Raw genomic sequence first — 12243 nt, forward strand, 5'->3', positions numbered from 1 at the left:
ATATCTGAGAACCATTTTTACATCCATCCAATGTAACTTTGTAGGTGCAGCAGTAAAACGACTCAAAATGCTTACTGCGCAAGCTATGTCTGCTCTGGACCATTGTGATAGATATAACAAACTCCCTATTGCTGAGTGATATATCTCTTGATCACAGTTTTCACCTTTGTCCACACTTTAACTATTATAAAAATCCGCACTCATGGATGTGTGAGCAGTATTGCAATCTTTCATACTATATTTCTCCAATAACTGCTCGATTTTTCTCCTTTGACTGAGAATATAACCACCTTTTTCATTTTTCTGTATCTCTACACCGAGATAATTTTTTATTTATCCCAAATTCCTTAATTCAATTTTTTTTCCTAATTTATCAGCAAATTCTTTGACTTGTGATGCATCCTTTGCGATGAAGCAAAGATCATCCACAAATGATAACAGTAGACAATTCCCTCCTTGTAACTGTCCAGTATATATACAATTATCAGCTTTGCAACTTTTAAATCCAAGATGCTTTAAAGCAGTATCTAAACAGATATTCCAGTTTTTGGCTGACTGCTTCAGCCCATAAATAGCCTTGTTTAATTTATATACCATGTTAGGTTTTGCAATTTCATATCCTGGTGCTTGGATCATATAAATTTCTTCCTCTAACTCAGCATTGAGGAATGCAGTTGTGATATCAAAGTGCCAGATTTTATGCTTATATGCCGCTGCTAACGCCAGTGCTAATCTTATACTCTCACTTTTCACAGTTGGCGCAAATACTTCATCGTAGTGCACATTCTTTAATTGTGAAAAACCTTGTGCCACTAACCTGGCCTTATACTGTATATCATTATTTGGCAATACCTTTTCCTTATATACCCACTTACAACCCACAGCTTTGGTTCCCTGTGGCAAAGTCACTGATTTAAATACTTCATGGTCTCCCATGGATTTCATCTCTTTATCCATGGCTTCCTTCCATCTTTCTTGTTCAGCTTTTGATAATGCTAATATGTCTTTATAACTTCTTGGCTCATACCACACATTGCAAACCTTTACCTTGCTGGCAGAATACCTGTCAGGCGGAATTCCTGTATTACATCGCTCTGACCTACGTGGTATTAACTGCTCCTGTGTCTCAAGCCCTTCTGGCTTCATGTCTTGTTCAGCCTCTCCTCCCTGAACATGGACATCTTCAATCATCATTTTTTATCATTAGATGAGTTATTATTAAACAGATCACCGTCATTAAGTGAGACATACCCAGAATTTGCATTAATTCTGTCCCAATTTTGTTCTGCAAAATTAGCAGACCTTGAAATTAACAATTCTTTTACTTCCATCGCTAAAGCGATATCCTTTTGACCCTGGCTCATAGCCCACAAACCTGAGCTTTCTTGCCTTTTGCTGTCCTTTTCTTCTGATTACTTTCGGAATATGTACCCATGCGGTACTTCCAAAAATTCTCAAATGTGCCAGTGATGGCTTTCTCCCATATAGAATGGCATATGGAGTATTATTAATGGAGGAACTCCACAGCCTGTTAACTATATAATTTGCAGTCAATATGGCTTCTCCCCAATATGACCTGCTCATACCAGAATCCTCTAATAATGAATCTTTCATTGTTTGCAAAACACCATTCCTTCTTTCAGCTACACCGTTCTCTGCTGCTGTGTAAGGATTTGTACGTCTGTGTCTTATCCCCAACTGCCCCAACCATTGTTGGAATTTAGTTGACATAAATTCAGTACCTCTGTCAGTTTGCAACTGACACACTGTTGTCTGTACCTTCTCTCTACAAAACTTACCCACTGTTTGAATTGTTGTAGCACCTCTGTCTTACCTCTAAGCAAGTAGCAAAACGAATACCTGCTATAATCATCAACAATTACCAGTGCATATTTTGCTCCTCCCAAACTGGCTTGCATAGGTCCCACCAGATCTGCATGGACCAGCTCTAAAACTCTTTTTGTTTGTCTTGTGCTACATTTACTAACTGGGAATGCCTTTAACTTCGATGCTTTGCATACTGCACAGCCCAAATATGTTTTGCATCCCTTCAAATTTAGCCCTTCTGCAAAATCTTGCATTTGCTGCAAAACTTTAAAGCTTGCAAGTCTTCTATGCAGAAGATGAACACATGAATCATGCTCTGCAACATTCTTAAATATATGGGAACATTGAACCTTTTGTCCCTGCAATACATATAGATTATCTTCCTTTATGCCTTCTGCACAAATATTCCCATTCCTCTTGATGAGACACACCCCATTTACAAAAACGACCTCAAAACCTTGTTTGTCTAAATTAGACACACTTAACAAATTATGTTCCATCTCAGGTACACAAAGCACATTGGTAAACTTTGATTCCAAATATGGAATTTTTACATCACCTTTTCCAATGACTTTTCCTTTCTGGCCATTTGCCAAAGCCACAGCTTCTTGTGCTACTGGAACAAACCTGCAAAATAATTCAGAATCATTAACAATTGTTTGACTTGCCCCACTATCTATTAGCCACTTGTCTTTGTTGTTGCTATAGCAAACGTTTGTAACACCAAAATGTTCCTTTTGCAAAGCAATCCTTTTTGGTTGCACAAATGTCCTTTGCTGCAAACAGTTCCTTTGCAAATGTGTCTTTTCTCCACAAATGTAGCAATTCTTTTCTAGCTTAGCAGCTCTCTGCTTGCAAAATCTCTCCTTTGTTGCAATTTGATCCAGGTCCGATCTGCTTGTTTCTTCTTCTCTGGAGACTTGCAGTCTGGACCACCTCCTCAGGAATTTCTCCTCCTGATGGCTGCATCTAAAATGGTGTTTTTCTTCTTCATTAAGCAAACATGCCTTTAAAGTCTCAAACTTTTAAGTCTTGCTCTTCTTTACACTCAAATATCTTAGAAACTGTGTCCCAGCTTTTATCTAAACTGTTCAACACCAATAAAACCTTCTGGGACTCAGGGAATTTAATCCCACGTTGTTCTAAGTCCAAAAATAAACTTTGCATTTTACTTAAATACTGTTCCACAGATTCACCTGGTTGCAAGCAGGCCCTGTAAAGTTTTCTTGACAATTGCACTATATTGCATGCAGAAACATTCACGTGCACAGCTCTCAACTTCAACCAAATCTCCTTTGCAGTCTTTAAATTTGCGATATTTAGAAATTGTTCATCATCTAAATTCAAGATGAGATAAGCCATTGCTCGATCATGACTTTTCTGATCAACTGCTGCAAACACTTGTGGTGGATTTTCTACAATATACCACAGCTCTTTTGCTTTGAGCAAACGTTCCATTTTAACAACCCCCACAATGTAATTCTTCTGGCCCAAACGAGGCACACAGCTTTCCTTACATTCCATTGCAGCCATTCTGCTAATTCTGCCTTGTTTTTATCTTTCTAAACACAGGCAATTTCTTCCAGCTTTAAATTACAATGCAGTCCTTAGTAAGCTCTGGGCCCATAACCTGTTAAAGAATTTTAATTTCTCTATTGGTAAAAAAATAAATCAGTAGCTCTCACAGTTGACTGCATTTAGCTGATTCAAAATAACTTCTTTATATCAAAATATTTACATTACCATACATTCTTCTTTACAGCAACATAGCTTAATTGAAGACTTCTTACAGAGATAGACCAGAGACAAAACTTGAGACTGGAAATCCAGCTCCTAACTCAATACTCTTTTGCACAGACTCAGTAGCACTTTCTTCACATTGGCTGACTGAGTTACCACATGACTCTTCCTGTTCATGAATATTCCAACAATTATGAACAATACAGTATTACAGAACTACATTCAGATTTTATGCACTGCAGGTAGAATTTGTAAACAGATATAGATATATGCAGTATGATTTTCCCAATTACTCTCTCATCAATTCCAACATGTAGCCTAAATTTGCTCTGCTAAGGTGCCCTACCCATTCTGTCACTATTAGATGGAATACCATTTTTCATTTTTATAAGATTGATTTTGTTCCTACATACCTATATGTAATATAAAGTGCTCTCTCTCTGTCTCCCCCTCCCTCCCTCCCTCCCCCTCTCTGTGTAATATATATATATATATATTACAGTAAATAAAATGTATTTTTCCCAGGTGATCATGAATGTGGAAATTCTGTAAAGAAGGGTCTTTCCATCCAAGAAGCTGCTACTTATTTAAAAGTAAGTAACATTAATTTTAAAATGTATTGTTTACTTTTTAAAAATTATTTTAAAAACCGACAGTTAAAAATACTGATAGTATATTGCATGTATATATTTGCTTGTAAGAAATCATTTTGAATTTTTAAGTATTCATATTTAAGCAAAAGAAATATCAAATGTATAGGCTTTTTTAAAAAATTGTGTGTTCTTGTCTGATCAATTTATTCATTATAATCTATTTGGTATGGTGATAAATTAATAGGCCTAAATTCTGCAATACTTTAATCTGTAACTCTCTCTATATATTAAGTATATGCAAGTAACCTTCATTTTAAAGAAATATTTATTTATTACATTTCTATGCCACTCATCTGACTGTTACATTGATTCTAGGTGGCTTATAATAAAAATTAAAAGATGCTAAAAACAAAATTAGAATAAAATATTAAAAGTTAAGACCCACAATGATGGACAATCTGGGGATGAGAATCTTCTCTACCCCATTAACCACCCTCAATGTAGAAGGCCAAGCAACAGAACCAAGTTTTAGGCTCTTCTGGAAGGCCAGGATTGTGGGATGGATCTCAACTGTGATGGGAGATTATTCCAGAGGCTAGGGCCGTATATCTCCTTATTATAATTTCATTATCCAGATGAAGATAGGGACGGGATATACCAGGGGTAGGCAACCTCGGCTCCATGAGTCATAAAAGAGCCGGGGTTGCCTATCCCTGGGATATACAAAATGTTTTATTGTATTTTGAGTGCAAAGTTTCACAGAACACCTGCTCTGAGTACAAAGTCCTGTTTTAAGTACAAAGTAACTATTTCAAATGTTCTGGAAACATTTTGGCCTGCTGTCCTTCCAGTTTGAAATACTTCCCAAAAGTTTGAAATAGCACTTCTATCTGCTTTGCCCTATAATGAGCAATTCCACCTTTAAAATATGATATTTTGTAAAAATCCATTTGCCATACATTTAAAAGTGAAATAGTTTACACATCTTTACCAGAAACTATAAAATCAAAGTCCATAATATTTTGCAATAAAAGCTGTCTGTCAACCTCCAGGTGAAAAGCCCAACTAAGAAAAAAATCAGAGCCATTAAGTTTTATAATGTAATCTTTATTGAGCAGAATCATTTAGGTAGGTTCAAAGTGAAAGCTAGCTCTGAAGAAAAAGCGGGAAAGGAGCAATTCAAAGAATGAATATTCTCCTCTCCTCTCTGACAGTTCAAGTCACATTGCCCAATACATCTGTTTAATTGTTACAGTGAGGAAAAAAATTATTTGATTCTTTGCTGATTTTGTACGTTTGCCTACTGACAAAGAAATGATCAGTCTATAATTTGAATGGTAGGTTTATTTTAACAGAGACAGAATGACAACAACAAAAAATCCAGAAAAATGCATTTCAAAAAAGTTATAAATTGATTTGGGTTTTAATGAGTGAAATAAGTATTTGATCTCCTATCAGTCAGCAAGATTTCTGGCTCTCAGGTGTCTTTTATACAGGTAACAAGCTGAGATTAGGAGCAGTCTCTTCAAGGGAGTGCTCCTAATCTCAGCTTGTTACCTGTATAAAAGACACCTGTCCACAGAAGCAATCAATCAATCAGATCCCAAACTCTCCACCATGGCCAAGACCAAAGAGCTGTCCAAGGATGTCAGGGACAAGATTGTAGACCTACACAAGGCTGAATGGGCTACAAGACTATCACCAAGCAGCTTGGTGAGAATTATTCGCAAATGGAAGAAACACAAAATAACTGTCAATTTCCCTCAGTTTGGGGCTCCATGCAAGATCTCACCTTGTGGAGTTTCAATGGTCATGAATCAGCCCAGAGCTACACAGAAGGATCTTATCAATGATCTCAAGGCAGCTGGAACCATAGTCACCAAGAAAACAATTGGTAACACACTACGCCGTGAAGGACTGAAATCCTGCAGTGCCTGCAAGGTTCTCCTGCTTAAGAAAGCACATGTACAGGCCCGTCTGAAGCTTGCCAATGACCATCTGAACAATTCAGAGGAAAACTGGGTGAAAGTGTTGTGGTCAGATGAGACCAAAATCGAGCTCTTTGGCATCAAGTCAGCTTGCTGTGTTTGTAGGAGGAGGAATGCTGCCAATGTCCCCAAGAACACCATCCCCACCTGTCAAACATGGAGGTGGAAGCATTATGCTTTGGGGGTGTTTTTCTGCTAAGGGGATAGGACAACTTCACCAGATCAAAGGGACGATGGACAGGGCCATGTACTGTCAAATCTTGGGTGAGAACATCCTTCCCTCAGCCAGGACATTGAAAATGGGTCATGGATGGGTATTCCAGCATGACAATGACCTACAACACACAGCCAAGGCAACAAAGGAGTGGCTCAAGAAGAAGCACATTAAGGTCCTGGAGTGGCCTAGCCAGTCTCCAGACCTTAATCCCATAGAAAATCTGTGGAGGGAGCTGAAGGTTCGAGCTGCCAAACATCAGCCTTGAAAACATAATGACTTGGAGAGGATCTGCAAAGTGGAGTGGGACAAAATCCTTCCTTAGATGTGTGCAAACCTGGAGGCCAACTACAAGAAACGTCTAACCTCTGTGATTGTCAACAAGGGTTTTGCCACCAAATACTAAGTCATGTTTTGCAAAGGGGTCAAATACTTCTTTCACTCATTAAAATGCAAATTAATGTATAACTTTTTTGAAATGTGTTTTTCTGGATTATTTTGCTCTTATTCTGTCTCTGTTAAAATAAACTTATCATTAAAATTATAGACTGACCATTTCTTTGTCAGCAAAATCAGCATAAATAATTCCCCCCCCCCCACTGCATGAGAAGAAACTTTGGTTCACTAAAAGAACTCTTCCACAGCTCCAGCTTTCTCATGATGATAAGAACACCTGTGGATCCAAAGCTCTCCTCTTCTTCCTCCCCACTCTGTTGGTAAGCTAGAAGAATGCAGTGGTCCTAAAAGCAGTACGGTTCATTGCTTGACAGGTTGCCCCCCTAGAAAGGAAAGGGAACCTAGAAAACAAAAGAATACAGATCAAAACTTGCTAATCTTTTGCTCGCATCGGCCCCAGCTTCTGAGTTTCTTTGCGTGGAATCGCTTTACCAAACAATCTGCGCTTACGTGCTGTGCTTTCACCCATCTAGATTCTGACATTGGGTAACCCTCCCATTGAATTAAATACTGCAGTTTCCCCTTGTGGATTCTGGAGTCCAGGAGTCGCTTAACTTCATAATGTGTTTCCCTCTCCACCATTATTGGGGCTGGTGCTGCCTTCCCGACTGGTCTTAACGTGAATTCCTTCTATGGCCTTAGCAAATTGCAATGGAATACAGGATGCACTTTTCCCAACCACCTTGTCAACTTCAGTTCAACTGTCACTTGATTAATAGCTTTCACTATGGGGAAGTTTCAGATATTTTGTAGACAGATACACTTTATCCCCTACATGGAATGCTTCCTGGAGAGCCTGCTTCTTATCTGCCTACTTTTTCTGACTTTCGGCTGCCTTAACTAGAGCCTTCTTTGCGTCGCTCCAAACTCGTTGGAACGAAGTCATCAAATAGCTTAGGGTGCTCGAAGATGGAGGCTCTTGGGGGCATTCTGGCATTGGCACAAGCTCCATCCCTGTGGCCAGCTTAAATGGAGTGAAACCAGTGCTACTGTGCACTGCGTTGTTCTATGCCATTTCTGCAAATGGCAGCAACTCTGCCCAATTTGTTTGCTGGTAGTTGACATAGCAACGCAGATACTGCTCCACTATAGTATTGGTGCATTCCACAGATCCGTTAGTACTCAGATGGAAAGCAGAATAGCGCCCCTGGGATGATCCAATCATTCTCACAAACTCCCTCCAGAATTTGGCAATGAATCGGACCCCCCGATCTGAAATAATTTCTTGGGTGCTCTGTGCAGTCAGTAGATGTGTTGCAAGAACACCTTCACTAGCTTCTGGGATGAGGGAGACCGGCACAGGTGATGAAATGGGTTTGCTTCAAGAACAGATCTATCACAGTCCAAATCACGGTGCTCCCCCCCACTTTCTGGCAACTCTATGATAAAGTCCATTGCTATCTCCTCCCAAGGTCTGGTTGGGTCGGCTACCTGTTGTAATAGCCCTGGATTCTTCCCTGGCAGTCTTTTGCTGGCAGCACAGACCGCACATCTCCCACATAGTTTTCAATGTCCTTCATCTTTGGCCACCAGAATTGATGGTTAGTGAGGTGTAGAGTTTTCAGGAAGCCAAAATGCCTGCCTGCTTGGCATCATGGCTGCGTTGCAAAACTTGCAACCACAGGTGGTCAGGAACATACAGCTTATCCTCCTTCCACGCCAATTCATCCCTCATAGTCAATTCTGCCTGGTGAGCCATGAACCATGGGTGGGTCGGCAACTCTTCAGCTGCTGGACAAACGTATTGGGGGGGGGGGCGAGCTTCTCTCTCTTTCCGCCTAGTTGCTTGTGCTGCTTGCTGTCTATCGGGGACGACCGAACTCACCACCTCCTGCCAGGTGCTTTTGTACTGAGGCATGTGGGACAGGGCATAAGCTAGGAAGTCCCCCCCCCCAGGATGTACTTCAGCTCAAAATCAAATCTTTTGAAGTACTACACCCATCTGACTTGTTTAGAGGAAGGCTTGCAGTGGGTTTTCAAAGCCTCTAAGTTTTTGTGATCAGTCCAAACATCAAAGGAGTTTTTACTTACTTCCAGGAACTGACTCAGAATCAGCAACAGCCATCTTGCCGCAAAAGCCTCTTTCTCCCACACTGCCCATCTCTGTTCTATTTCATTCAATTTGCGGGATGTGTACGTGCACCGCTGTAAATCCCCCTTGTCATTCCGTTGAAGGAGGACAGCTCCCATGGCCACATCGCTGGCATCCGCCTGGATCACAAAAGGTTCTTCAGGGTTTGGGTGTTTTAACACAAGTTTGGCGATGAACAGCCCCTTCAATTTCTCGAACACCGCTTGGCATTCCATTGTCCAGCTCAAAGGCTGATTCGGCTGAGGTTTCTTTCCCCCCTTCCCAATCTTTAACAGCTCAGGCACGGCAATTTTGGCAAAAGAGGGGATGAATTGCCTGTAGAAGTTTGCAAACCCCAGAAAACTTTGCAGCTGCTTGCAGGTGCAAGGGGCTTGCCACTCCAAGATGTATTTCACCTTCCCCGGGTCCATCTCTATTCCATCGCACAACACGTGATAGCCCAAGTAGTCCAGTTTAGATTTGTGAAATTCGTATTTAGACAGCTTGGCATACAGCTTAGTGTCCAATAGCTTTTTTAGAACTTGCCGCTCAAGCAATGTAAATGTGGATATTGTCAAGATACACTAAGACCCCCTTGTAAAGATGTTCATGTAGCACCTCATTTATGAGTTGCATGAATACTGCGGGAAGCCCCTGTAGTCCAAATGGCATTACTTTAATCTGGTAACTCCTCAGGGGACAATTGAAAGCTGTCTTCCACTCATCGCCTTCTTTAATTCTCACTCGATAGAATGCCTCCTTTAGGTCTACTTTTGTGAATTTCTTCCCCTTGGCTAAGTGGCCTAGCATGTCCTTCATGAGGGAGGGGGGTACATGTTTTCCATGCACGCTGTTAATTCCTCGAAAATCCACACATATCTAAGCCAGTGATGGCAAACCTTTTAGAGGCCAAGTGCCCAAACTGCAACCTAAAACCCACTTATTTATCACAAAGTGCCAGGGCCGCATCAACATTGTGGTGCCGTCGGGGTGGGTGCACATGGCCACTGAATGGGTGTGGCTGAGGTGTGTGGCCATCTCGATGTTGCTTGTAGGGGGACGCCTGTGGGGGCCAGGCAGGATTGGGGGTGATCCAGGAGGTCTCTGGCAGGTGGGGCGGTGAGCAGGAGGCTCGTCCTGTGGGGTGAGGCAGAGCAGAGCGGGGTGCCATTGCTGTGGGGCAAGGTAAGGTGAGGCAGGGGCCGGAGTGGCTGCTGCCTGACACCATTGGTCTCCACACACAAAGGCCAGCAAGTCGGGGGCCGACACCATCCATCAGCAGCCCAGCCTGCCGGTCCCTTGAGCAGTGCATTCTGGGGCTCACAGCCTGTTGCCAATACTGGGCCAGCCCTCCAGCAGCAGGCGGAGTAGGGAAGGGGTGAGGCACATGATGCAGACAGCCAGACGCACCTACTCCATCCCATCTGTTTTTGCTTGCGGTTGGAGAGCAGGTTACTGCTGGTCATCTAGGCCCCCTCGCAGATCTTGCCCTTGGCCCACGCATGGAGCCTGTTTCTCTCGCGCACCCAACACACCTTGGCCCTGCCTCAGGCAGCCGCCGTCAACAGCTCGCGCAGGTCCATTAGGCTGCTGCCACCACCCAGAACAGCAGCCCCACCCAGCACAAAGGAGGCAAAGTGGCCGACTAGCAAGCTCGAGTACAGGTGGTAGAGCACGGCCACACCCAGCAAACCAAAGGCCACCGCGAGATGGGAAAGCTGAATCCCCATCGGTGCCATGGCCCCCCAATCCCAGCTAGGATTACGTGCCTCCCCCCAATCTCTGCTGGGCCTGGGTGGCCATGATGCTGATGGGGATCCGGCTTTCCCCAGTCAGGGTGGCCTTTTGCCTGCTGGCCCTGGGTGTGCTCTACTACCTTTATGCGGGGCTTCCTAGCTGACCATTTTGCCTCCTTCATGCTGGGCAGGCCTGTAGCTCTGGGCAGTAGCCTAATGGACTTGTGTGAGCAGCTAGTGGCCACGACGTGTGTGCCTACAGAGAGGGCTATGAGTGCCACCACTGGCATGCGTGCCACAGGTTCGCCACCACTGATCTAAGCGACCTGTCTTTTCTTTAGCGTACTGGGGCCGTGACTCGAGATTTCATGGTTTGAATAAACCCCCTCGCTAAGTTCTTGTCAATGTACTCCCTCAGCTCCTTCATCTCCTTTGGAATCATGGAATACATCTTTGGCTTGGGGAGTTTTACCTTGGCAGGATCTCTATGGCACAGTCCGTGGGGCAATGGGGGGGGGCAGGACGTCCCACTCCTCACTGAACGCTTCCAGGAATTCTTGGTACTCCCTCAGGATTGATTACAGTCCCTCCCTCCTCTTCCTCTGACACTCCCTTGCTGTGCTCAGGAGTTCTCTTCACCCACACCTTCTTGGGCTGGTTCCCCCATGATCTAGCTCACGGCTCTCTCCCAGTAGATTCATGGTCGCCATTAGCCACAGTAGGCCCAGGATCATGTCCTATGCCATCTTTGGGGAGCCCAGGAAGCAAACGGTCTCCTGGTGCTCTCCTAGTTGCAGTTGCACTGGCTCAGTCAGATGGGAAGCAGCTTTGCCCTCTATCAGTGAGCCATCAACCTGTTTGAACTTCCTGGATATTTTAAGCTTCCTCATGTGCAACCCCAACTTTTGCACTACCGCTTGACTAATTAAGCAAAGAGAGCAACCTGAGTCCACGAGGGCTTTAACCAATCCCCTTGCCCCTGAGCGGGATGCCTTGATGCCCACGCTAACCTCAAGGTGGTTAACTGGTCCACTCACCTTCGGGTCATCTTCTCCCTCGAAATCATTTTATCCCATGCCATATTAACAATAATTCTTAGCAAAAATTTGTTGGTCAGGAATGTTCTTCAGTCAAAATCTTTTGAGTCTGAAGTAGTTAGAGATAATACAGTCTCCAGCCCATGAAACTGCATTGTTACATTTTTGTCATCTTTTTCTATTTATAGTTTTCTTTTTTAATTGCTTATGTTAGATCGCAGTTTCAGTTAGCACAGCACATGTGAGCTCACGGTAACTACAGCCAGGTCCTAGTCACTTTTGTCAGCTTTTATAACTGTAATACTCACATTGATACCTTTGTGCTTCATTGAACCAATTTTCAGTTACTGATCTTGACTGAATGGTGATGAGCACAAAGAGATTGGGGCTTTGAGTAGACCGTGGTGATTGATAGTGAATATAGGAAGCTGAATTGGTCTCAGATTGGTGATTTATGCCTAGGTCAGACTAGATAAGGTTCAATGGCATTCAAAGGGGATCATATTTGCCCTCTTGTGCCCACATAGAGATTCCAGACTAATTTCCCATTTGACTTGTCCACTTGGCTCAGGCAGAATCTC

General features: G+C 43.0%; 1 protein-coding gene across 2 annotated transcripts in view; it reads left to right on the forward strand.

Annotated features, from left to right (window-relative positions):
* Positions 1–12243, forward strand: part of LEMD3 (LEM domain containing 3) — a 44423-nt gene that overhangs the window by 11929 nt on the left and 20251 nt on the right. Inside the window, exons 4-5 of one of the 2 annotated variants that reach the window (XM_039358646.1) lie at positions 4093–4160; positions 7007–7078. In XM_039358646.1, coding sequence (XP_039214580.1) covers positions 4093–4160; positions 7007–7078 — 140 coding nt within the window. The remainder of the gene's footprint in view (positions 1–4092; positions 4161–7006; positions 7079–12243) is intronic. The other variant, XM_039358647.1, reaches the window with a different exon arrangement.

Source organism: Crotalus tigris, unplaced genomic scaffold (genome assembly GCF_016545835.1).
Source record: "Crotalus tigris isolate CLP2741 ecotype Arizona unplaced genomic scaffold, ASM1654583v1 scf7180000019050.494769, whole genome shotgun sequence".
In the NCBI taxonomy this organism is placed as follows: Eukaryota; Metazoa; Chordata; class Lepidosauria; order Squamata; family Viperidae; genus Crotalus; species Crotalus tigris.